The 26,622-nt window shown below is 34.7% G+C and overlaps 1 protein-coding gene across 1 annotated transcript in view; it reads left to right on the top strand.

Moving 5' to 3' along the window:
• The window catches only part of LOC150099276 (uncharacterized), a 55,884-nt gene that overhangs the window by 10,650 nt on the left and 18,612 nt on the right, over positions 1-26,622 (top strand). Inside the window, exons 2-5 of the mRNA XM_090403901.1 lie at positions 851-1,768; positions 7,218-7,317; positions 9,015-9,105; positions 21,355-21,437. Coding sequence (XP_090260027.1) covers positions 960-1,768; positions 7,218-7,317; positions 9,015-9,105; positions 21,355-21,437 — 1,083 coding nt within the window. The 5' untranslated portion in view covers positions 851-959. The remainder of the gene's footprint in view (positions 1-850; positions 1,769-7,217; positions 7,318-9,014; positions 9,106-21,354; positions 21,438-26,622) is intronic.

Genomic DNA, 26,622 nt, shown 5'->3' on the forward strand with positions numbered 1-26,622 from the left:
CAACTCCTGGCCTGGCTCCCACTGAAGAGACCTCAATAAAGGTCGAAACTAGTCTGGGTAGTGGCCAATCCCTTAATGCATAACATTATACATATCCGCAAGGAGATGTGTTTTGCATTATGGGAGATACTGGGATAGGAGTGTTGGTAGCTTGCTCCACCTTTGCTACGAGTTGCCTGGTGTTGTACTACTTACCCAGGTAAGATAGTACAACACCATATTCAGTCCTGAAGATTATTTAAATTAAGGGGATATTAAATCCCACATTGTTGTAAAACCGAATAAGAAACTCAAAGATTGGAATCAGAGAGTTTCTTGCCGAATATAGTAAACTATAAAGTATCGGCGACCACTAGCGTGAGCTAATGCAAGTGACCCTAGTACGTAGTACAATACCGGACAACTTGTAGCAATCTTAATTTAAATAATGTTTATATCGCTGAAATGAAGCTTATTAGCTCTTTATATTTAAGTCCTGAAGATATTTTCAGGTGCAAACTTTATTTGCTCTCACTTGGATAAAGGATTAAACTAAATTTATTATAAATAGCTCTTTCCTCCTCTCTTATAGCAGTTATTTTATTATATACAAAACACATACACACACACACACACACACACATATATATATATATATATATATATCATTAATCTATTGATTTGGCTATGCAGTTAATCATAAAACTGTAACACAAAAAAAAAATTGAAAAAAAAAAAAAAACTAGAAACTTTGCAGAATCAACCTAACTTCGCCAGCAAACTTGAGAATTCTTATTGCTCATATAAATAATTTCATTCATATTTTTTAGCAATTATTTTAAGTAATATTTTATTTTGTTTTCCTTTTTAGGTCATTCAGTGTTTCATTTTGATAGCTCTTTCCTGACAACTTCCCAAAAAACCAAAACTCTGGTTTTAAGATACATGTATATACTTGTGGATTTTAATTTTCCAGAAACATGGAAATGATAAAAGGTTATAGTCATGTGTCATCAGAATCAGACAGTAGTAAGCACATTTCTGAATGTTCTGATTTTGATGAAAAGGATGGAATGTCTAAGAAATCAAGTTCAACACCCAGTGAAGATCCAAATTTCTTATCTAAAGATAACAATAAAAATGTTAGTGGCCATCATTTATTGGAGACTAGCCTGAGAGAATTATCAGTAAGTTTAGAAAAGGATAGAGATCAAATTGGAACTGTAGTTGAAGCACATTTAAATTCCAAAGACACTAATCTAAATCAAAAAATGTTGAATGAAACCAGTATAACAAATGTTACATGTCCTGAACCTGAAATTTCCTCCAATGAAAGTAACGTATCTGACAATGCTGGTTTTCTAAATGATGCTAGATTAGAAGTATTTAATCATGCTAGCCTTGAAATTAATGAGGAAAATGCAAATCAATCAAACAATGAGAGATTTAATACTCATTCATCTGGTTGTAGCACAGAAAATATGGCAGAGTTGGGTAATGTGGGTGAAGAAAAATCAAAAACAGGTGAATCGTTATCACTTTCTCAAGAACCTCTTGAAGAAGGAAATGTGGAAATTTTACATGAAGAAATTAATCAGAATACCAGCAATCGAGTAAATCTTTCTGCAGGCAGAACAACAGTATCTAGTTCTGATGAATCAGATAACCTGTATTCATCTAGTGATGACAGTGTTGAAGTCCTCCCAAAACCACCAGTTGTTGTCCTTTCTTCAAGTAGCACTAGTTCCACCAGCTCATCTATTGAGGATTTCTGCAGCTCTTATGAAAGGTAAATCACTTTAGTTGCATCCTCTATTTTTGAGTCCTCAAATCTCCATTTTAATATTTTTCTAAATTTTTTTAATGTTTTTTTTTTTTTTTACTTGTGGTTTATTTTGTCAATAATAAAATATACTTTTCCTAATTCCTGCTACATAATATCAAAAATTGTATATTATCATACTAAATTTCCATTAAATTCAATAAAAGAAGCTAAAAAAAATGCTGTTGTTAGAAAATATTAAAATACTTTAATCTTTTACTTTATGCTGCTCTTTTGCTGATTGCATATCTCAGCGAACAGCTCTTTCTTTCAGCTTTAACTAGTGGCAGAACCATAATGCTGCATGCTAGATCAGCGCTTGAGCTCAATAAGGACCTCGACAGAGATAAAAGGAAAATTATTACTTAAAATATTATATTATTATGCAACAATATAATATTGAAGTTATTGCAAGTAATGATTATTTATGAATCAGCAGTCAGTCATTAAGGTAAAGATAGAGAAACACAAAAAGATATTTTAAAATTTCGTTCTTGTCAACCACTTATTTCCTTTCTGAAAATTCAGAAATCATGGATATTACCAGGGCTCCAGGAATCCACTTGCTATGTGCAATAAACTGTAACAAGTGGATTTTTTAGTAATGAATTTTTGGCCTTGTTCTAAATATATTCAAAATATATTATTTTTTCCACATAATTTACACTGTTTTTTTCTTAAAACATCTCATTCACTGTCAAGTTATTTGATTACAGGTGGCTACCAACAAATTCATTAAAGAAGTTTTATTTTCAGAGAGTTGGAAATGTACCTTCTGAATCATCATCATCATCAAATTCCTGCCATGTACCCTCAAGGGGTGTACAGGATATGACAGTACTACATGAAAAAATTACTTCATTACTAACTTCCTATCTACAATTTTCCTCCAAATCAGTCTGTTACTTGTCAAGACTCCAACATTATCAGATCTTATATTTCTATCGTCTAAGGCACTTTGTACCGTATCAATCCATCTATATCTTGGTCTTCCTCTGGGTCGTTTTCCTGCCAACCTGGCAGAGAACACTTGTTTTGCTAATCTTTCCTCTCCCATTCTATTTAAGTGACCATACCATCTGAGATTAGCTCTGCTAACACATTCCTGGATGCTGACAATGTCAAGTTCTTTCCTAATATCCTCATTTTTAATATGATATTGCCATTGATGCCATCTGTTCACGCCTCTAATCTTTCTCAGGACTCTCATATCTGCGGTCTCTAGTCTTTGGTCAAGTGTTTTACTTCTGACCCAGCTCTCAGATCCATAAGTTAAAATTGGTTTGAACACAGTCTTGTATACAGCTAATTTAGTGTTCCGACTAATTTCTTTCTTATTCCATATGAATTTATTCAATTGACTTCCCATGATACCAGCTTTGCTGATTCTGTTGTCTATTTCTATATTTAGTTTACCATCTTCAGTAAAAATTGTGCCTAAGTAGCTGAAATGTTTTACTTGTTCCACAGGTTCTCCATTCACAACACAGTTGACATTTTCAATGATTCTGCCTATTTTCATTGTCTTTGTCTTTTTATTGCTGACCTTCATACCATATCTATTACAACAGCTATTCAATTTAGTCAGAGAATCTTGCAGACTTGTAGCGGATTTATTTAGAAGTATAACATCATCCGCATAAAGCAAAGAGCTGACATTAACATCTCCAATTTTGATATCAGGTATAATACCACATTCCTTCATAATGTGATCCATATAGATAATGAATAACAGAGGGGATAATGTACATCCTTGTCTCACACCAGATTTAACATTAAACCATCTTCCTGTACTTCCTTCAATTCTAACTGCTGACTCACAACTCAAATAAAGACTAAGTATTGCTTGATATAATGCCCCATTGACACCATATAACTGCAGCGTATTGAATAGCTTCTCTCTTGGCACCTTGTCATATGCCTTTTCCAAATCGACAAAACTTAAATACAGATCTTTGTTATATTCCCATGCTTTCTCGACTATTTGTCGTAAAGTGAAGATCTGATCCTGACAGCCTCTATTTGGCCTGAATCCAGCTTGTTCCTCACCAAGCTTTTCTTCCACAATTCTTCTCAACCGTTTCTCAAGTATACTTGCATAGATCTTGCCAGGAACACTCAGTAGGGAAATACCTCTGTAATTCTCACATTCAGTTTTATTTCCCTTTTTATATATGGGTACTATGAGAGCTCTACTCCAATCATCGGGAATTTGTCCCTCTGTCCAGGCTTTCTGAACTATGCAGTGCAGCCACTGTAAGACTCTTATACCACCATACTTCAGCATTTCTGGTCGAATATCATCTACTCCTGCTGCCTTTCCACATTTCAAGCCTTTCATGGCTTTTTCTACTTCAAGTATGGATATGTATTCCTGACTGCATGCCTGGTCAGTGTTTTTTATCACTGTGCTGTCATCACTGCTTGTTTCATTTAGCAGTTTTTCAAAGTAATTACTCCATACTTCAAGGATATCTTTTTCTCCTGTTTTCATTTCACCTTTATCATCTCTAATTCCTTTTACAGCACTCTTTCCTCCATTCCTAAGCTTCTTCAACAACCTCCAGAATATTTTGCCACCTTCTTGATATTTATTTTCTATATTCTTGCCAAAGTCCTCCCATGACTTTTGTTTAGCTAGTTTTACACACTGTTTAGCTTTCTTACATTTGTCTCTGTATTCTGTAAGAGTAAAAGCTGACTTATTTGCCAGGAACTTTTGATATGCTTTCTTCTTTTCCTTCACTGCCTCTTTAACTTCCTGTGTCCACCAGGGAGTTCTGATTTTTTTATCTTTGCACACAACCTCACCACATGCCTCTCTGGCAGAATCAATCAATGTTTCCTTCAGAGTTTGCCACTGAATCTCCAAGGTTTGATTCATGTTCTCAAACTCTTTCGTTTTCTTTTCAATAATATTTCTGTATTTTAGTCTACAGTTTACATCTGAGAGCTGCTCAATTTTTATTCGCTTTAAAACTTTCTTACATGTTATTCTTTTCAATATGAAATTCAATTTTATCCTGCTCAAGACTAAATAGTGATCACTTCCAATTTCAAATCCTCTGTACACTCTGGTGTCCTGCACCAGGGAGAAAACATCACTATCAACAATAACATAGTCAATGAGACTTTTCTTATTCCTAGATCTGACCTTCTGAATCTGAAATCCTTAATTTGAACACTACAGCATTCTCTCTTAAAGAATCGCCAAAACAGTTGCAATTTTAGTTGCCAGTGTTTCTCTAGAAGTCATAACAATATCCAGTCATCTTCACTTTCTTCTCCCTTTTATCTCCTTTAAGATTATTATTATTACGGGTATCTCCATAGAGTCAGTAGACTCATCGTGGGAGACCCAACTATCAAAACAATATCTATCATGTCTCTTCCTGAATTCATTTACAGACGAAGAACTCACAACTGAGTCAGGCAATGCATTCCACTCATTCACTACCCTCCAGGCGAAAAACCTCGTTCTCACACCCTTGTTAACCACACTTTTCCTTTATTTCCAGGGATGACCTCTTATTCTTCCATCACTATCACACAGCTGAAGCATTTCCCCTGCATCAATCTTATAAAAAAACCTTTTAGTAATTTAAATGTTTCTATCATATCCCCACTTCTCTGCCTATCAACCAACCTCTGCAATCTATCAATGTAGGGAGCATTTTTTACATCACTCACCAACTTAGTCACTCTCCTCTGAACCCTCTCCACAACCTCCTCATCGCCAAAGGAATCCAGTTGACCAGACCTGAGCACAGTAATCCAAATGTGGAAGTATCAACGCTTTATAAAGAGGAATAATAACCTCTTTATTGTGTTTCTCAATAACCAACCAAGTAATCCTATGTGCAATCTTGGACACCTTAACAATGTGTTCCCTGAACTTCATCTCCCTAATCATCCTGTCCTTGTCCCCTTCCCCAAACAATTCTGTCATCATTGTCATAATATAACAATTGATAACTTTTAATCGTTTTTCTTTCTATATGAAAGACTTCATAATCTCTGCTTTTGAGTTCAAAAAGTTTCCTGATTACTCTCACAGCAATATTATAGGGGAAAAAATTAATTATACTTTTCTTACAATATAATTTCATTAAAAATAGACCAGTAATTATAAACACAAAAATTAAAATTATCAGAATCTTACTGTAGTTCATGTATGCATCTTATTCTTCCAACACCTTTATCCCTTAAGTAAGTGCACGATTGTGATATAGTAATTGTCCTGAGCTTATTTTCACAGCTCACAGCATTCATTAGCCTAATGTGATTAAATACTTGAACATTTTACAAAATTAAAATGATTTTTAATACTGTTATTTAAAAAATACAATTATTTTGCAAAGACCAGCTTATATGACTGAGTGCATCGTGAAAAGAGAGTCTGCCTCCACATCGAGTGCTACCTACTTTCATGTTCATAATAATGCTTAACTCTATAGGTATCAACAACACCAAGAGGAAAAAAATACATTTATTGAACTCACTAATATTTCACTGGTTTTTCCATCCAGCATCATCAAAACACAATAACTATGACACATAGCACTAAACTAAGTAATTGTGGAAACAATTTAAATTGTAACTGACATGTAATGTCCTTACATGGCACCCTCTATAGATCAGATAACTAAGAAGTTAGTTTAGAGAAGTCCAGCTATTAGGTCTTAAAATGATAGTTTCCTAGATCTTTGGTAAATTAATGCAGCCATACTTGTTGAGGTTGGGAGAGTGCTTCATAGCTGATGCTGATTCTAAGAATGGCCTCTCAGACCTTTAATGACATCTATGTAATGTAGATGATTTTCTCCATCTGATCTTATGTGAAGGAGTATCCAGAATGTGGTCTGCCAATCTCGACTGGAGTGGATAACACATCGAACACATACAGTGGAGGTTAAAGCACAACGCTTGCTAAATAGAATGTTTTTTGTTTTTTTTCTAAATCTTTTAGAACAATTGTATGACTTGTTTGGTTATAGTTTCAATAGATGGAACATTGAATCTGAAATCAGAAATTCAAAACATATTTAAAACAATTATGCCTTACATGTGCTAGTCATCTAGAATGAATTGTTTAAGTGGCGGTCAGATACAAATGTGTTGGTAATATAATGAAACCCTTTCTAAAATAATATTTTAAAAAATTCTTATGCTAATAAAGCAAGTTTATTACAAAAATACCAGATGTTTGAAACTTGTTCTTGGAAACAAAATTTTGAAAATATGATGAGAATGTAACAGAACTACGAAATCAGTTTATTATTTTTCTAGTGTACTATCAATAACTGAAAAATTTCCTTAGTACTGATTTTTTTTTTTTTTTTAGTTATAAAGTTACGATTGTAATTTATTTGGTGTATATGCAATTATGAAAGTGAATATGATTGATTATTTCTAGTTCATCTGACTGTGAGGAAAAATCAAAAAACAAACAACAGAAAGAGAAGACAAATGAATTATGGAACAAGACAAAAACAAAGGGAGAACTTGATGTTGAGGTTAGTACTCATTAATTTTAAGTTGATGTTACATCTTAGAACACACATTTCTTGATCCACTGAGATTTCTGCCAGTATTTCTTTTATGTTTGGAAAGTCCCGTTAGTGGGGCTTTCCAAACATAAAGATGATCTTTACTGAAGTCGAGGTCATGAGAAAAGACTCCATTGCAGGAAAATGGAGTCTTTTTCAAATTTTGTGGCCTTTTATAAAGAGGTAATAGTTTACTCGGTGATCTCCTTTATTTACTAGTTTACAATCTTATGTGTTGAATAGTGAGCACATACAAAGAATTAACATTTCAGAGGTAAATGATAGTCAGATGTCATTTGAGAGATAACGCATGCACCACTGCATTGCAGTTTAGCATTCCCAAGTCCACAGTTGGCATTTTGCTGAAATGGAAGTCTACAGTCATCAGATACAACCACGTAGGGCTAAAATACTGACTGTTCACATATGCCACTGCTCTTCTGTGTTTAGAAACATAAGTTTCTAAACTTATGTTTTTCTTGCTTTCCCATGTAGATCTCTAAACACGAGCAAGCTTTTTTTTTTTTTCCAATGACTAAAAATTTCTCTCCTTCTTGCCTACTGGAATTTGGGCAGATTTCCCAATTTGAGATTTTCCTGCATTACTTGAGATAGCCAACCATTCAAGATGTCTTCTATCTTTATGTTTAGTTTTAAATATTATGTCTATTCCTTCCCACTCTTGCCAAAATATAACATCTTATATTTAGTATTTAGCAGCAGCTCACTTTTTTTTCAGTAAACTTCTTTAATTTTTCTGCAAGTTCCAGGATAAGTTTATTGAAATATTTTTTTTCATTCTTCTAATTCTATAGGTAGAATTTTGAGGAAGGACAAAACATATACAAGGAAACAAACTAAAATAATAATGTCTGCAGAAGCTACTACTGCTGCTAAGCTTTTAACATTAGTTACATACAAGTGTCAATCAAATTATGAGGATGTTCTCAGAATTCAGTCAGGTCATTATGATTGAAATTAAATACTTATGATTTACTTCCAAAGAAGTTTTCTCAGTCTTAAATATAAACCCATATGTAATAGAGACATTTCCAGTTTTTTCTGTGGTTACTTTGTGAACTGTTCTTCAAAAGTTGGCTTCTCTTCTAGAAGAGAAAATAGCAGGATGCATAAACTTGTGTACCAGCAAAATAACTTCTATATAAATCTACTCCATATACATATAAAATCTATATAAAAAAATAGCTTGGTTGTATTGAATATAAAAGTTGCAAGTATCAGAATGCTCTATCCATAAATCTTTCTCAGGGTTTCTTGTTTTTCACTCTCTAAAATGAATGTCATATCCAGATTTTGAATTCTTTCATTTCTGTCAATGACCTGATTTTGCTGTATTTCATTTGTAGTCTTATTAGTCTGGATAATTAATGAAATTTTTAGTGAATCAAAATTTATGGGATAGAGATCTTTAGATCTGAAAACACAATAAGAAACTAATGACTGTTTGGATGAAAAATTCATAACAGGAATTTCTAAAATGCAAAATTCAGTTTAGATTAACTTCCAGGTAATTCTCATGGATTAACATTTTTGAAACTAACTTATACATGTGTGCACATACACACACAAAAAAAACAGTATGAGATCTAAATTTAATTCAAACACAATGGATCTTTTCTTAATTCTATAATTTTATTTTTAAGGATTTACCTGATATAGAATACCCGCATATTGACGTCCCGAAAAAAGATGTTCAACACGTTGGAGTAGTTAAATATATTATGGATACTCTGAGTAAGTATTTCACAAGATCAGTAACGATTTCTTACTTTAAATAAATTAATAATTTTGTAACGAATATCCTCTAACGCACTTTTCTTTTTGAATTGCTTGCATATAAAACTGCTTGAAAATGTTCACAGTTGAATTTTTAATTACCAGTATATTCTTTTGTTTTTATGAGAACTATTAGGATGACTTGATAGAATGTATAATTGTTATTATTACAACCTGAAGATATGACATGTTTGTGAAATGTCGGCCCATTTTTGGTTTATGTACACTTGAAATTATGGCAAAAAATCCACATAACAAATTAGTTATGAGTAGGATAAAATTGAATATCATTTTGAAAAGAAAATTGCTGAGAAAGTTTTTAAAAGACTTTTCTACCATTGAGTTAACTGTTCACCTGCTTTCAGAGGTGAATAGTATACTCAAATATCAAAATGTTATTCAAGAAAAAGTGACAGTTCAAAGACGAGAATCAGATCTTGGAAACGCTTGACAAACTCCGAAGAACACATTCAGTCATGGAAGTATGTGTTGAAGTTGTCTGCAAGGATAGAAAAATCAGAACTCCATGTTGGACTCAGGAAGTTAAAGGCAGCAGTCGTGGGAAAAAAAGAAAGTACATCAAAAGTTCTTAGCAAATAAGTCGGTTTTTGATCTTACAGAGTAAAAATGTACAAAAGCAATGAAATGAGTAAAAGCAGTTAAACAACAGCCCATGAAAGACTTTGGTAAGAATATAGAAGATAAATATCAGAAAGGTGGCAAGAAAATGTTATGGTGGCTATTGAAGATTAAAAATAGAGGAAAGAAGAGTGTAAAACAAATCAGAAATGATAAAGGTGACATGAAACCTGAAGATATTCTAGACGTCTGGAGAAATTACTTTGAAAGATTACCAAATGAAATAAGTAGCATAATGGTAGTAGAAAATATTCAAGAGGAATGCAGCAGGAGTATATATGTCATCATCATTGTAACGCTAATTATGGATATAGACCATATTGGTCTGTTCCAGTCTCATTTATCCATCTAATATGATTTTTTTTTTGGTCTACCTGCCCTTCTCTTTCCAACTGGTTTATATTTTATTACTTCTTTAGGATATCGGGTGTTGGCCATTCAGTTTACACGTTCTATCCGATTTTGTTTATAATTGTTTAGTTGTTTTTTTTCTATTGATTTTGTTTTTAGTTCTTTTAAAATATCTTTGTTCCTTTTTTTGGGGGGGGGTCTAATAATGTGTATTTTGCAGTTCTTCTCATGAATCTCATTTCACTTGTTTTTATTCATTGTTTATCTTGTTTATTTATTGCCCAGATTTCACTGCTAAAGTATTGTATATTTTCAAGCACGTTTCTTTTTGTACTGTATTTGGATTGAGTGTTCTATTTATCAGGCCTATAATCTGTAAAAATTTTGAAGTTTTTAATTTTATGTCTTTTCTCCTTCATATGATATTTCACATCCAAGATAACTGAAAGTTTTATCTGTTTTGTTATTTTATTATTAATAACTATTTTACTTCTAACTGGAGTTTGTCCACAAAATGGATATTTTCATTCCCAACTATAATGTTTAAATTATATATTGCTCTTTGTAAATTGTCTTCCTTATCATATTATTACCTGATCATCTGCAAATAATAGCATATTTATTTTATTATTCTGGGAAATTTCTATGCCTGGATTGTTTAAGGTGTTCCACTATATTAATATTTCATTAATATAAATATTGAAAAGCATTGGAGAGAGAGAGATGGCATTCCTGTTTTATTTCTTGGTTTCTAGATTGTTTTTTCAGACATTTTTTCATTTATTTTTATTTCATTATGTATTCAATATTGCATATAGTAAAATATTAGGTATATTTATTCTTTGTAATATATCATCAAATAATATATATCTTTTTACTTTGTCAAATGCTTTTTTGTGATCTATAAACAAAAGATGAGTTTCTAAATTAAATTCTCTTCTTTTTTTCTATAAGCAGTTTTAAACAAAAAGTTGCATCCAGTGTAGAGTGTCCTCTTTTAAGTCCATTTTGACATTCTAATAATATTTTTTCACTATATCATAGAAATGATTATGAGGAAAGAACGATTGTGTGTTCATCTAGTTTGGACATAAGTATGTGCAATGATATCAGCACAACTAAGGCATTAAGTAAGAATAAAGATCTGCAAGTTGACCAATTGGGTTACACAGACAGCTACAAAATGCATGCAGGTAACTTATGTCTATACCTAAATGCCAGAAGCATCAAAAACAAAGGGATAGAGTTTGTTGCCTTGGTGAATACAGTGGAGTCTCAGATTGTAGACATTACTGAGACCTGGCTATCAGAGGTGGATATACTAACTGATATCTATCAAATATAAACTTTATACACTCTATCAAATAAAAAGGATACAGTATTTTTAGAATGGAAAGAAAGAATAGGAGAGGAGGTGCTACTGATGATATTGGATGATTTGAATCCAGCAGGGTGCTTAAGGGTCAAAGCTGTATAACTGAGAGGAGACCTCCACATAGCTTTTAAAGGAATGCAGAGAACCGACCAGGGCTTCTGACCTAATGTCCAATCCTCACCTTCTCGTGGTGTACCCTGTTGGGTATCTACTTGGATACTGAACGAACGAGGATGGGCTGGCAATTTGGGATTTAGCCGACCAAATTGTATTCTTATTGGTTAAACCAAAATAAAAAAATAATGATGGTACAACATGCCAAAATTTCAAGCCGGCTGGGGCGTCGCCTGGTTAAACAAGGCCCCCGTTGTTTTCGCCAGGGAACAAGGGCGAACAGCCGGCATGAAATTTTGCCATGTTGTACCATCATTATTTTTTTCACATGGAGAGAAGAGGCAAGGAATAAGAAAAGTTTCATTGACTATGTTATTGTTGATAGTGATGTTTTCTCCCTGGTGCAGGACACCAGAGTGTACAGAGGATTTGAAATTGGAAGTGATCACTATTTAGTCTTGAGCAGGATAAAATTCAATTTCATATTGAAAAGAATAACATGTAAGAAAGTTTTAAAGCGAATAAAAGTTGAGCAGCTCTCAGATGTGAACTGTAGACTAAAATACACAAAGATTATTGAAAAAAAAAATGAAAGAGTTTGAGAACAGGAATCAGGCCTTGAAGAAAGCCCTGATTGATTCAGCTAGAGAGGCATGTGGTGAAGTTGTCTGCAAGGATAGAAAAATTAGAACTCCATGGTGAACACAGGAAGTTAAAGAGACAGTAAAGGAAAAGAAGAAAGCATATCAAAAGTTCCTGGCAAATAAGTCAGCTCGTGACTCTTAGAGAATACAGAGGCAAATGTAAGAAAGCTAAACACTGTGTTAAACTAGCTAAACAAAAGTCATGGGAGGACTTTGGCAAGAATATAGAAAATAAATATCAAGAAGGTGGCAAAATATTCTGGAGGTTGTTGAAGAAGCTTAGGAATGGAGGAAAGAGTGCCGTAAAAGGAGTTAGAGATGATAAAGGTGACATGAAAATGGGAGAAAAAGATATCCTTGAAGTATGGAGTAATTACTTTGAAAAACTGCTAAATGAAACAAGCAGTGATGACAGCACAATGGTAAAAAACATATCAACAGGCATGCAGTCAGGAATGCATATCCATACTTGAAGTAGAAAAAACCATCAAAGGCTTGAAATGTGGAAAGGCAGCAGGGGTAGATGATATTCGACCAAAAATGCTGAAATATGGTGGTATAAGAGTTTTACAGTGGCTGCACTGCATAGTTCAGAAAGCCTGGACAGAGGGACAAATTCCCAATGATTGGAGTAGATCTCTCATAGTACCCATATATAAAAAAAGGAAATAAAACTGAATGTGAGAATTACAGAGGTATTTCCCTACTGAGTGTTCCTGGCAAGATGTATGCACGTATACTTGAGAAACGGTTGAGAAGAATTGTGGAAGTAAAGCTTGGTGAAGAACAAGCTAGATTCAGGCCGAATAGAAGCTGTCAGGATCAGATCTTCACTTTACAACAAATAGTTGAGAAAGGCTTGGGAATATAACAAAGGTCTGTATTTAAGTTTTGTCGATCTGGAAAAGGCATATGACAAGGTGCCAAGAGAGAGAGAAGCTATTCAATACATTACAGTTATATGGTGTGAATGGGACATTATATCAAGCAACACTTAGTCTTTATTTGAGTTGTAAGTGAGCAGTTAGGATTGAAGGAAGTATAGGAAGATGGTTTAATGTTAAATCTGGTGTTAGACAAGGATGTACATTATCCCCTCTGTTATTCATTATCTATATAGATCATATTATGAAGGAATGTGGTATTAAACATGATATCAAAATTGGAGATGTTAATGTCAGCTCTTTGCTTTATGCGGATCATGTTATACTTCTAAATAAATCCTCTACAAGTCTGCAAGATTCTCTGACTAAATTGAATAACATTTCAGCTACTTAGGTATGATTTTTAGTGAAGATGGTAAATTAAATACAGAAATAGACAACAGAATCAGCAAAGCTGGTATGGTGGGAAGTCAATTGAATAAATTCATATGGAATAAGAGAGAAATTAGTCAGAACACTAAATTAGCTGTATACAAGACAGTGTTCAAACCAGTTTTAACCTATGGATCTGAGAGCTGAAAGATTATAGACGTGAACAGATGGCATCAATGGCAATATCATATTAAAAACGAGGATATTAGGAAAGAACTTGGCATTGTCAGCATCCAGGAATGCGTTAGCAAAGCTAATCTCAGGTGGTATGGTCACCTAAACAGAATGGGCGAGGAAAGATTAGCAAAACAAGTGTTCTCTGCCAGGTTGGCAGCAAAACGACCCAGAGGAAGACCAAGATATAGGTGGACTGATACGGTACAAAGTGCCTTAGACGATTGAAATATAAATTCTGATAATGTTGGAGTCTTGACAATAACAGACTGATTTGGAGGAAAATTGTAGATAGGAAGTTAGTAATGATGTAATTTTTTTCATGTAGTACTATCATATCCTGTACATCCCTTGAGGGTACATGGCAGGAATTTGATGATGATGATAGTATTGAAAGCTATGATTTCAGTACTGGTAACAATATTTCATGTGGCATTGGTTTAAAGCCATCTGGTTGGAGTTCTAAGAAAATCATTCACATAGTAGTGTGTTGTTACAGACTTAGTGGATTAGTTGCTAGTGACAACATAATATATTACCAAAATCATGGAAACAGACTGAATAAGGATTTGGCAATAAGCACTAATGGGATATCAGCACAGATACTAAAAGATGTTCATCTGAATTGGCTGTTTCTTAAACCAGGCTATATAATTTGAGCCTCAGAACAGAAGATTCTGCAGGGGTGGAAAGAATGTATGATAATCCCACTGCACAAGGGTGGTACAAAGACTGAGTACAACTATTGACTTATCAGTATCTCTGGAGTGATGGTGAAGACTTTGATAAAGTTAGTAAGAGTCCATATACAGAAATGAATTGACAGAGGATCAGGATCTATGCTTTGCAATGAATAGCATAGGTTTACTAAAGGGAAGGGCATGTTTCAGCAACTTGCTCACATTTTATAATAATGTTACTGTTGAGTTACACAAGGGTTATCGATATACCATGATGCTTTTATGCTTTGCTAAGACTTTTGACTGGATCATCATGGAAACCTTGTATAAATCAGAGAATGTGGGATTGAATTATAAAATATTAGCATGGATAAGAGGATGGCTGACTGACAGATATAAAAAGTTGCATATGGGGTGAGAGGGACAAGTCTGAAAATTTAAGGTATACCAGTAGTGTACCAATGGATCAGACCTTGGTCCATTGCTGTTCAATTTTTATATTAATGATATTGGAAAAAATCTGATTTGAGACACACAGCTTTTTTGCTGATGATGCAAAGCTAGACTTGAATAATCCAGGAGTGTGAATGATATTCAGTACTTGCAGAATGATTTGATTAGGCTAGAATTGTATGCATGTGAAAATGACTGTCAGTTCAATGTTAGCACATGTAAAGTTATGCACTTTTGTGTCATGAGGTATCTAATTCTATGTTATGTTATATAGATAGAATTATGCTAGAAGAAAACGATCACAGTAGGGATCTTGGAGTTTTAATAGATTTAAGTTCAGTTGTCATATAGCAAAGGTTACAAATCAACACAGGATAATTGCAATGTTGAACAAACCTTGACATGTAAGAATGTCATTTTGCCTCTTTACGAGGCCTTGGTATTATTACCTCACTTAGATGGACACTACTGTGCACACATTTTGTATCCTGATTTCCATGGTGTTACTCTTACAATGGGTAGAGTGTTAAAGATGATGTTGAGATTGTGGAATACAGATTATGATGACTGATTAGGAATTTGTTAACTGCAGACACTATCAAATAGGCGAAAGAATTGTGATATGATTGTTCTTACAACTTCTGAGAGGGTCATACAGGATAGCAATAGATGCAAGCTTTCATTTTAGAATAGGTTTACAAAGTTTTAGTGGATGAAAAGTAACAGCTGATATTACACTAACGAGCAATTTAGAGGAGGAGACCTCCACATAGCCTTTAAAGGAATGTGGAGAGCCGACCAGAGCTTCTGAACTAATATTCAATCCTCACCTTCTCGTGGTGCACCCTGTTAGGTATCTACTGGATACTGAACAAACAAGGATAAGCTGGCAATTTGGGATTTAGCCGACCAAATTGTATTCTCATTGGCTTAATCCGCAATATTAAATGATGGTACAACATGACAGAATTTCATGCCGGCTGGGACATTGCCCAGGAACCAGGGCAAACAGCAAAAAGCCAGCTACTGGAATAAACCCTGAAACATACCCCAACTCAACATCACCAGAGTTCAAGATTGGTACTATCAACATAAGAAGCCTGAATGGCAAAGAAATGGAGCTAGCTGAGGAATTAGATAAGTACCAGATCGCTATAATAGGGGTGGCTGAAACAAAAAAGGCAAAAACTGGTGAGATCTTTCTGAGCAATAAATACAAAATTTTATATTCAGGCACAGACAATCAAGGAAAAGAAGGAGTAGCCATAGTATTCAACACTAATACGAGGCTAATCTTCTTGAATGGCAGGCAATTTCAAGTAGAGTGATGTGGGCAAATATCAGAATGGGGAACTCGACAATGAGACTTATTTGTGCTAATGGATCCACAGAAGGTTCTGCTAAGGTACAAGAGGAATTTTTTAAGGCTTTAGAGAAAGCAACTGACACAATGAAAAATGAAAAGTTGGTCCTTGTTAGAGATCTAAATAGCAGAGTAGGAAATGATTGTCAGACATACAAAAAGATTTTTGGAAAATTTGGATAAAAGAGCAAAGCTAATAATATTGGCAAATACTTGTTGGATTTCTGCTCAGGACATGGACTGGTTATTACTAACACCATGTTCCAACATAAAAATGTGCACAAATTAACATGGAGGGAGAGAAGAGGCAAGGAATAAGAAAAGTCTCATTGATTATGTTATTGTTGATAGTGGTATTTTCTCTCTGGTGCCAGAAACTACAGTGTACAGAGGATTTGAAATTGGAAGTGATCACCATTTAGTCTTGAGCAGGATAAAAATTGAATTTCATATGGAAAATAAGAACATGTAAAAAAAAGTTTTAAAGCGAATAAAAATTGAGCAGCTCTCAGATCTGAACTGTAGACTGAAATATACAAACATTATTCAAGAAAAATTGAAAGTGTTTGAGAACAGGAATCAAACCTTGAAGATTCAGTGGCAAGCTCAGAAGAAAACATTGATTGATTCAGCCAGAAAGGCATGTGGAGGTTGTCTGCAAAGATAGAAAAATCAGAACTCCTAGGTGGACACTAGAAGTTAAAGAGGCAGTGAAGGAAAAGAAGAAAGCATATCAAAAGTTCCTGGCAAATAAGTCAGCTTTCGCTCATAGCGAATACAGAGACAAATGGAAGAAAGCTAAATACTGTGTATAACTAGCTAAACAAAAGTCATTTGAAGACTTTCGTAAGAATATAGAAAATAAATATCAAGAAAGTGGCAAGATATTCTGGAGGTTGTTGAAGAAGCTCAGAAATGGAGGAAAGAATGCTGTAAAAAGAAATTAGAGATCATAAAGGTGATACGAAAACTGGAGAAAAAGATATCCTTGAAGTATGGAGTAATTACTTTGAAAAATTGCTGAATGAAACTAGCAGTGATGACAGCACAGTGATAAAAAAACACTGACAAGGCATGCAATCAGGAATACATATCCATACTTGAAGTAGAAAAAGCCATCAAAAGTCTGAAATGTGGAAAGGCAGCTGGAGTAGATGATATTCGACCAGAAATACTCAAGTATGGTGAAGGTATAAAAGTCTTACAGTGGCTGCACTGCATAGTTCAGAGGGACTGGACAGATGAACAAATTACAGATGATTGGAGTAGAGCTCTCATAGTACCCATATACAAAGAGGGAAATAGAACTGAATGTGAGAATTACAGAGGTATTTCTCTACTGAGTGTTCCTGGTAAGATTTATGCCAGTATACTTGAGAAACGGTTGAGGATGACTGTTGAAGAGAAGCTTGGTGAAAAACAGCCTCTATTTGGCCTAAATCCAGCCAGGCTGTCAGGATCATATTTTCACTTTACGACAAATAGTTGAGAAATCATGGGAATATAACAGAGATCTGTATTTAAGTTTTGTAGATCTGGAAAAGCATATGACAAGGTGTCAAGAGAGAAGCTATTCAAAATGCTACAGTTGTATGGTGTCAGTGGGGCATTATATCAAGCAATACTTAGTCTTTATTTGAGTTGTAATTCAGAAGTTAGAATTGAAAGAAGTACAAGATGGTTTAATGCTAAATCTGGTGTCAGACAAGGATGTATATTATCCTCCCTCTGTTATTCATTATCTATATTAATCACGTTATGAAGGAAAGTGGTATTAAACCTGATATCAAAATTAGAGATGTTAATGTCAGCTCTTTGCTTTATCCGGATGCTGTTATACTTCTAAATAAATCCACTAGAAGTCTGCAAGATTCCCTGACTAGAGTGAATAACTGTTGTAATAGATATGGTGTGTAGATCAGCAATAACAAGACAAAGACAATGAAAATAGACAGAAGCATTGAAAATATAAACTGCATTGTAAATGGAGAACCAATAGAACAAGTAAAACATTTTTGCTACTTAGGTACGATTTTCAGTGAAGATGGTAAATTAAATATGGAAATAGACAACAGGATCAACAAAGCTGGTATGGAAGGAAGCGAACTGAATAAATTTATATGGAATAAGAGAGAAATTAGTCAAAACACTAAGAATACTTACTGTCTTGCTGTATGCAAGACAGTGTTCAAACCAGTTTTAACTTATGGAGCAGAGAGCTGGGTTAGAAGTAAAAGACTAGAGACCGCAGATATGAGAGTCCTGAGAAAGATTAGGGGCATGAATAGATGACATCAATGGCAATATCATATTAAAAACGAGGATATTAGGAAAGAACTTGACATTGTTAGCATCCAGGAATGTGTTTGCAGAGCTAATCTCAAGGGGTATGGTCACTTAAACAGAATGGGAGAGGAAAGATTAGCAAAACAAGTGTTCTCTGTCAGGTTGACAGGAAAAATACCCAGTGGAAAGCCAAGATATAGGTGGATTGATATGGTAAAAAGTGCCTTAGAAGATAGAAATATAAGACCTGACAATGTTGAAGCCTTGACAATAATTGATTACTAATGATGTAAATTTTTCACGTAGTACTATCATATCTTGTACACCCGTTTAGGGTAAATGTCAGGAATTTGATGATGATGATTAGTTTCATCCATCTGATTTAGTATTATCTCTATCAAGACAGCTCATGACAAAAGCTAGTATGCACTGTCTCTGTAGAATTCAGTATCTTAAAATATTGATTACTCATCTGTGCATTAGAATGACAGGGATTAAATGACCTCAAAATTGTATATGATGTAACAAATTGCTAAATGTTCTAAAATTTGCAAATACAGGCAGCCCTCGGTTTACCCCGCAGTTCCGTTCCTCAAAAAATGAGCGTAAACTGAATCGGCATAAAACGAACCCAATATTAATGGGAGCTATGTTCCACACAGTCAAAAAATATGCACACGAAGTATGTGTAACATTATTATATTTAAAGCTTTGATAATACATACATATATATTTGTTAAAATAAAATTATTAATAACGAAAACGAAACAAAATTATATACAAAAAATATGAAACTTCAAAAAGATATTACATATTTCTATGTTGAAGTTCCTGGTTTCGGATCACCTGCATTTTTTTTTTTTTTTTTAAAGTATCCAGTGTTAACTGCCTAGATTTTCTTTTTCTTTCTTTAAGGAGTTCAGTGTAAGATCGAATAGATGCGATTACACTCCTTTTTACGTTCGCACTCCATTTCACAAAGTTCATCAGTCAATGTCTCTATGCTTGCAAGGATACGCTGTAAATCAGCCGTTTTCTTATCTCGGGACCTTCTTCGTTTTCTTTCTCCTCCTCTGGATGTTGACTTAATTGTTCAGCTAATTCTTTTAAGTCTTCATTGGAAAGCAGTTTATCATGGCTCTCTAAGACTTCTGTCACATCTTCAGCTGTAATATCGTACTATCCCACCTCTCGCGCACGAGCTTGGTAACATCTTCAATAACATTCTCCTCTTGCTCTAATTCCTCAAAGTCTTGCATAAATGTGCTAGAAGAAGTTTTCGCCATGCTCCTTTTAAATACTTTGCTGACACGTCGTTCCAAGCTACCTCGATGTTGTTAATGCCCTTCAAAATATCGAATGACCGCCAATAGTCTTTAATAGTGTTTCCTAAAGTGTCCAAGACTCTTACCATTTCCATAAATGCTATACGGAGGTAATTGGCTTTGAAGATTGATATAATCCCCTAATCCGCCGGTTGCAAAAGTGATGTTGTGTTTGGGAGCATGTAAACAACCTTGACATCCAATGGTGTTCTTACTTCAGCAAGGTTTTGAAGATGTCCAGGGGCATTATCCAAGAGAAGCAATGCCTTGGCTGGCAAATCATTTTCTTTACAGAAGCGAAGCATGGTAGGAGAAAAATAATTTGTGTACCAATCTATAAAAACGTCTTGTGTGATCCAAGCTTTCTTGTTCCATTTCCTATAGACAGGCATTATGACGTTTAGACCCTTGAAGGTGTGTGGTGTCTGTGAATGGTGCACCAACATTGGTTTAAGCTTCAAAGTTCCGGAAACATTTGCACCCAATAAAAGTGTAAGTCTATCTTTTGCAGCTTTAAAACCTGGAGCGGAAGTTCTTCACAGGAAATGAAGGTGCATGATGGCAATTTTTTCCGGTCTCATCATTAAAAATGAGATCAGGAGGATAACTTCCTTGTTCTATACAGTCTTGAAATTCTTTAGGAAAAGCAGCCACTGCCACAACATCTGCACTTGCTGCCTCACCACATAATTTGACACTGGCACTTACTTTGAACCAACCTTTGCTTCCTAAAAATGTTTCTTCACCTCCATCTGTCTTTTTAAGATCCTCAAAAATTGTTTTTGCTTTCTCAGTTATAACTACCTGCATCAGAGGAATGTTTTTCTGATTCAAGTCATCCACCCATAATGATAATAATTTTTCCATTTTTTTCATGAAGTTTACCCCCTGCTATAACCTACATGTTTTGCATTTAGTGCTGCCGTAGATTGTTGCGCAGACTGTTTTTTTCTATCTGCATTTTTCATACTTCTACAGACATTAGCACGTGTCTGCCCATCTTAAATTCTTCGAATCACCTTCATGTTCTTTTCAAGTGTTATTGATTTCCACGCCTTCTTAACACCAAGTTCTGCTCATTTTTCTGCACTTCTATTATCAGACATGGTATGAAATTACGTACTCTATCAATTTAAATACTATTGTACGTAAAAAAAATTAAATAGAACAATTAGGTAGATTCATCATTAAAACTAGGTTTGATACATATGCGTTGTAGTAGCTCAGTAAACACTCAAACACTAGAGTGCCTGCTAGCGTCATTTTTCAGTCAGCCACACTACAGTAAGAAAGCACGCACAGGCAACCATAAACCGAGGGCTGCCTGCACACTTTTCTTTATTAAAGCTTTTAAAGGGTACTACAATCTCACCGTTACAAATTATTTGTTATTTGTGCGCGCGCGCATGCACACCGAGCTCGTGCATGTGTGAGAGAGAGAGAGATCAAATACTTAAGTAACTTTTTCTCTGTATCATTTCTTTCAGTAACTATTCAGGCATTACCAAACATACCAACCCTTGATATTGAGTCAATTCTTTTCACTGAAGATGGTCATTCATTTGGACAGGCAAGATTTTTAATATTATATATTGTATATTTTTCAAACTGCAGTAAATTATTCCAAAAACAAACATTTTTTATTTTAATATAAATGGAAGAGCATGTTCCATTCATATCATGCCAGTAAAACTTAACAATTTAGAGATAGATAATCTTGTAATATATTAAATTAGTTTTCTAAAGAAAGTGGTCCTGAATATATCAGTCTGCATAAAAAGTATTCACATTTTAGCCATATGCTGTGGGAAATTGCAATAAACTATAAACTTATGTGAATTTACAAAACCAAAACTAATCAGTATCATGTTGGTAAGTGGTCAAGACGAACAAAAGAGCCTATTCATGCTTTTCTTGAACAGGTACAGGTTCTAGTCCTAAAGGAAACACAATATGAGGAAAGTTGCTTTAATATACGAGAGATGTCCAGAAAGTAAGTTCTGATGGACTGTCAGAGAAACAAAAATATACTTACAAAAAAAACTTTATTGGAAATTAAAGTAGACATCTTTCACTACTTTTCTACATAATTCCTGCCATTTGTTCAGGCACTTATCATAATGGGGTACCAAGAGTTGTATACCTTCGTCGTAGACGGCTGCCGCCTGTGACGCAAACCACATATTGACTGCTTCTTTGACCTCGTTGTCATCTTGAAACCACTGGCCACCAAGGAAAGATTTCAGATGTTTGAACAGGTGAAAGTCGCTTGGCACGAGGTCAGGACTATATGGGAGATGATGGAATTGCTCCCAGCTGAAGGTGGTTAGAAGTTATTGTGTTACGCGCTGTGTGTGGGGGCGGGCGTTATCATGAATCAAAACAATGCCCCTGGTGAGCATGCTACATTGTTTATTCTGAATTGCACGATACAGTTTCTTAAGGGTTTGGCAGTACATACTCACGTTGATTGTGGAGCCTTGACCCAAGAAGTCTACCAGTAAAATTCCTTATTCGTCCCAAAACACAGTGCACATGATTTTCCGAGTGGAAACCATCATCTTCAATTTCGTGTTGACTGGTGATGAGATGTGCCTCCACTTCATGGACTGTTGTTTGGATTCAGGGGTTGCGTGCAACACCCAAGTCTCGCCCCCAGTGACAAGTCTACTCAGGAAAGTATCGCCATCCTCATGGTAGCTTGTCAAGAATTCCAATGCATAAACCTCGATTTTCTTAGACATTATAAACACACGCCAAGAAGCGTACGCACTGCAAGAATGTCCGAAAATAACACCAACACCTTGCTAAGAAATGAGCAAACTCAGTATGCATGCGCACCATTGTGATCACAGCGTGCTGCAGTGAAAATATTTAAAAACGGAACTTACTTTCTGGATATCCCTCATAGTATAAGTTGACAGAAAGATTTAGAAAAATTAAAGACAGAAACTTAGTTTACATGAAATTAATTTTTTAGCTGTAAAAATTTTGCATACGTTTTCTTCCAAAAAAATTGTAGGTTGAGTTGAGATGGCATGTTAAACTGAAAATACCTATCAGACTGTTCTGCTTCATGGCACCGAATATAAGATTAATGTTCACAACGGATGGCTGCAGATCCGCCAGACTGTTCAAAGTAAGACAACCACAAGAACATGGGATCTGGTAGACACTTGGAAGGTTGAATGGAGAAAGCTTGCCTTTAGTTGAAGAAAGGATACTACAACATTAAGTGTTTTTAGATCTTTAGCTATATGTTTAGAAATCCCCTAATATAAGGGAGTAATCTTCAGGAGATCTAGCTGATTGTCTAAAACTGTTAAAGGCATTCTTAATAAAAGATTCATTAAAGCCATTTTTCATAAAAGCAGATTTTGATATAATTTGATCCTTGTTGTAAAAGGTCTTCAATGGAACAAATATTATGAGCATGATATAATGATTTAATGGTTCCAATCTTTTGATTAGGATAATGATGAGAATTAGCATGAATATAATGATCAGTATGACTTTCTTTTCTAAAAATAGAAAATTGTAAACCCATCTGGTCGATGAAGAATTAAAATATCTAAAAAAAGCTAGACTGTTTTTTCTTCTAAAATAAACTGAATTCTCGAATAAATCATATTTATTTTTGAAACAACTCATTTTAAATCTGATGACCTTTTCTGCATTGCAAATATGTCATCTACATATCTGAGCCATACTATAGGTTTAGGAGAAATGCCTTTAAGATGATCTCCAAAATGTCCATGTAGTAATTGGCAAGGGTAGAAGAGATAGGACTACCCATGGCTGTTCCTTCAACTTGTTGGTGCCATTTTTCTTGTGTACTGAAATAACCAGAATGAATTACAGAGGCAAAAAGTTTGATGATATCAGGAGGAAAATCTTGTTTAACTGAACTTAAAAAGATCTTATGGCCTTTATTTATCCCCTTTATGGCAAATATTATTATTATTATTTGACACCTCCAGGGAGTCCAAGGACTCATCAAGAGAGGGCACCTGCTCTACAACTCTGTCTCCACCGTTCAATCACCAACTGACTGCAACTACACCAACACCATCTACTGTTGACCACCACTGGTATTTCAACAGACAATCAACATCCATGCCCACAGCAAGATTCGAACCCGCAGCCTTTTGGCTGGAGAGTGGATACGCTGGATTCGCTATCCACTCGGCCACCCAGGCTGGCTAAAAATATATTATCTTCATTTTTATGCAAATACCTAATAGTATGTTATTGTGATTTTTTTTATATATAAATAATTAGGAATTTTACTGACTGACTGTCTGTTGTCCTATTAACAGTATAGTGATGCATTTTTGAAATGATTCTTTTATTGTAATTTTATATTGTGTTTTATTATTAATGTACTGAGGATTCCTATGATACGTAGGCAAAAATTTTACAGCCAATAAATTAATTTCACATAAGCTAAGTTTCTGCCTTTAATTTTTCTGAATGAGGAAGGTTGTTTTAGAGAATGTAGGTAGACAGAATAAAAAAGGATTAAGATAGACTTGGAATGATTTTCATGTGAATCCCTCACAAAAGGTGTTATAGACGTATCGTCCATCATTTACCATGGGTTGGCTGAGGGTTAAATACCCCAGAAACTTCCTCTAGAGACCAAAAATGAAACTTTTCAAGCTCCTTCAGGTGAATTTTGTACTTGATCTCATACCAGGTGATAAAATTCATCTCCAACCTGAAAACATTTGCATCTGGGCCCATAGTGGTATTTGAAACCACAACATATAAGCTGGAGAGCGGAGACGCTACTACCTGGCTAGCAAATTGATGCTGACTAGCAGCATCAATTTGACATCTGGATAGATAATTGCCAGCTTGACTGGCTGAGTGTTTAGCATATCTGCTCTCCAACCAACAGGCTGTAGGTTCAAATCTCACCATGGGCATAGATTGTGAATGATTATCTTTAGATGGGAGATGAATTTTGTTGCCCAATGTAAAATCACTGTCATCCTTATTTGGAGGCCTGAAAGTGGTTTGAAAAAGTTCCATGTTTGATTTCTAGGATAATATAAAAATGAAGTGAAAATACAAAAAATATATAAAAGTAATAAAAATAAAAAAAGTCCTTAATCCTCCCCATAGTATTATGGGAAGATTTTGGTAAGAATACAGAAAATAAATATCACAAAGTAGCAGAATATTTTGCCAACAGTCTCCAGAAAATATTCTGGTGACTGCTGGCAAACCAGAAATGGAGGAAAAAGTGCTGTAAAAGAAATTACAGATAAAGGTGACATGAAAACTGGAGAAAAAGATATCTTGGATGTATAGAGAAATTTCTTCGAAAAATTGCTAAATGAAACAAGCAGTGACAGCACAGTGGTAAAAAACACTCACCAGACATGCAATCAGAAATACATATCCATACTTGAAGTAGAAAAAGCCTGAAATGTGGAAAAGCAGCAGGAGTAGATGATATTTGACCAGAAATGCTCAAGTATGGAGGTATAAAAGTCTTGCAGTGGCTGCTGCATAGTTCAGAAGGTCTGGACAGAGGGACAAATTCCAAATTATTGGAGTAGAGCTCTCATTGTACCCATACAAAAAGGGAAATAAAACTGAATGTGAGAATTACAGAGGTATTTTCCTACCAGTGTTCCTGGTAAGATTTATGCAAATATACTTGAGAAACGGTTGAGAAGGATTGTGGAAAAGAAGCTTGCTTAAGAATAAGCTGGGTTTAGGCCAAATAGAGTCTGTCAGTATCAGATTTTCACTTTACGACAGATAGTTGAGAAATCATAATAAAATAAATAAAATTTTCACATTTGACGTCCATAGACGCCGTACCTCACATTGTTTTGGCAATGATGTCTTCTGCTAGAATAAGTAGTAGGGTCGCAGATTCCCTTTCCACACAAAGTTTGTAACAATCACAAACATCCATGTTCCATGGTGGGATTCGAACCCACAGCCTCTTGGCTGGAGAGCGGACATGCTAACCACTCGGCCAACCAGGCCGGCTCTGTATTTAAGTTTTATAGACCTGCAAAAGGCATATGATAAGGTGCCAAGAGAAGAGCTATTCAAAATACTACAGTTGTATGGTGTCATTGGAGCATTATATCAAGCAATACTTAGTCTTTATTTGTAAGTCAGCAGTTATAATTGAAGGAAGTACAGGAAGATGGTTTAATGTTAAATCTGGTGTGAGACAAGGATGTACATTATCTATATGGATCACATTATGAAGGAAATCAGTATTAAACCTGATATCAAAATTGGAGATATTAATCTTAGCTCTTTACTTTATGCAGATCAGGTTATACTTTTAAATAAATCCAGTACAAGTCTGCAAGATTCCCTGACTAATTGAATAAATGTTGTAATAAATTTGGTATGAAAGTCAGCAATAACAAGATAAAGACAATGAAAATAGATAGAAACATCGAAAATATCAACTGCATCATGATTTTTAGTTAAGATAGTAAATTAAATATTGAAATAGACAACAGAATCAACAAAGCCGGTATGGTAGGAAGTCAACTGTATAAATTTATATGGAATAAGAAAGAAATTAGTCAAAACACTAAATTAGTTGCATACAATTATAGTGTTCAAATCAATTTTAACTTATGGATCTGAGAGCTGGATTAGAAATGAGACTAGAGATCACAAATATGAAAGTCCTGAGAAAATTAGGGGTATGAACAGATGGCATCAATGGCAATATGATATGAAAAATGAGGATATTATGAAGGTACTTG

Source organism: Typopeltis vanoorti, chromosome 14 (genome assembly GCF_054136105.1).
Source record: "Typopeltis vanoorti isolate ZY-2024b chromosome 14, IOZ_Tvanoo_1.0, whole genome shotgun sequence".
NCBI classification, from domain to species: Eukaryota; Metazoa; Arthropoda; class Arachnida; order Uropygi; family Thelyphonidae; genus Typopeltis; species Typopeltis vanoorti.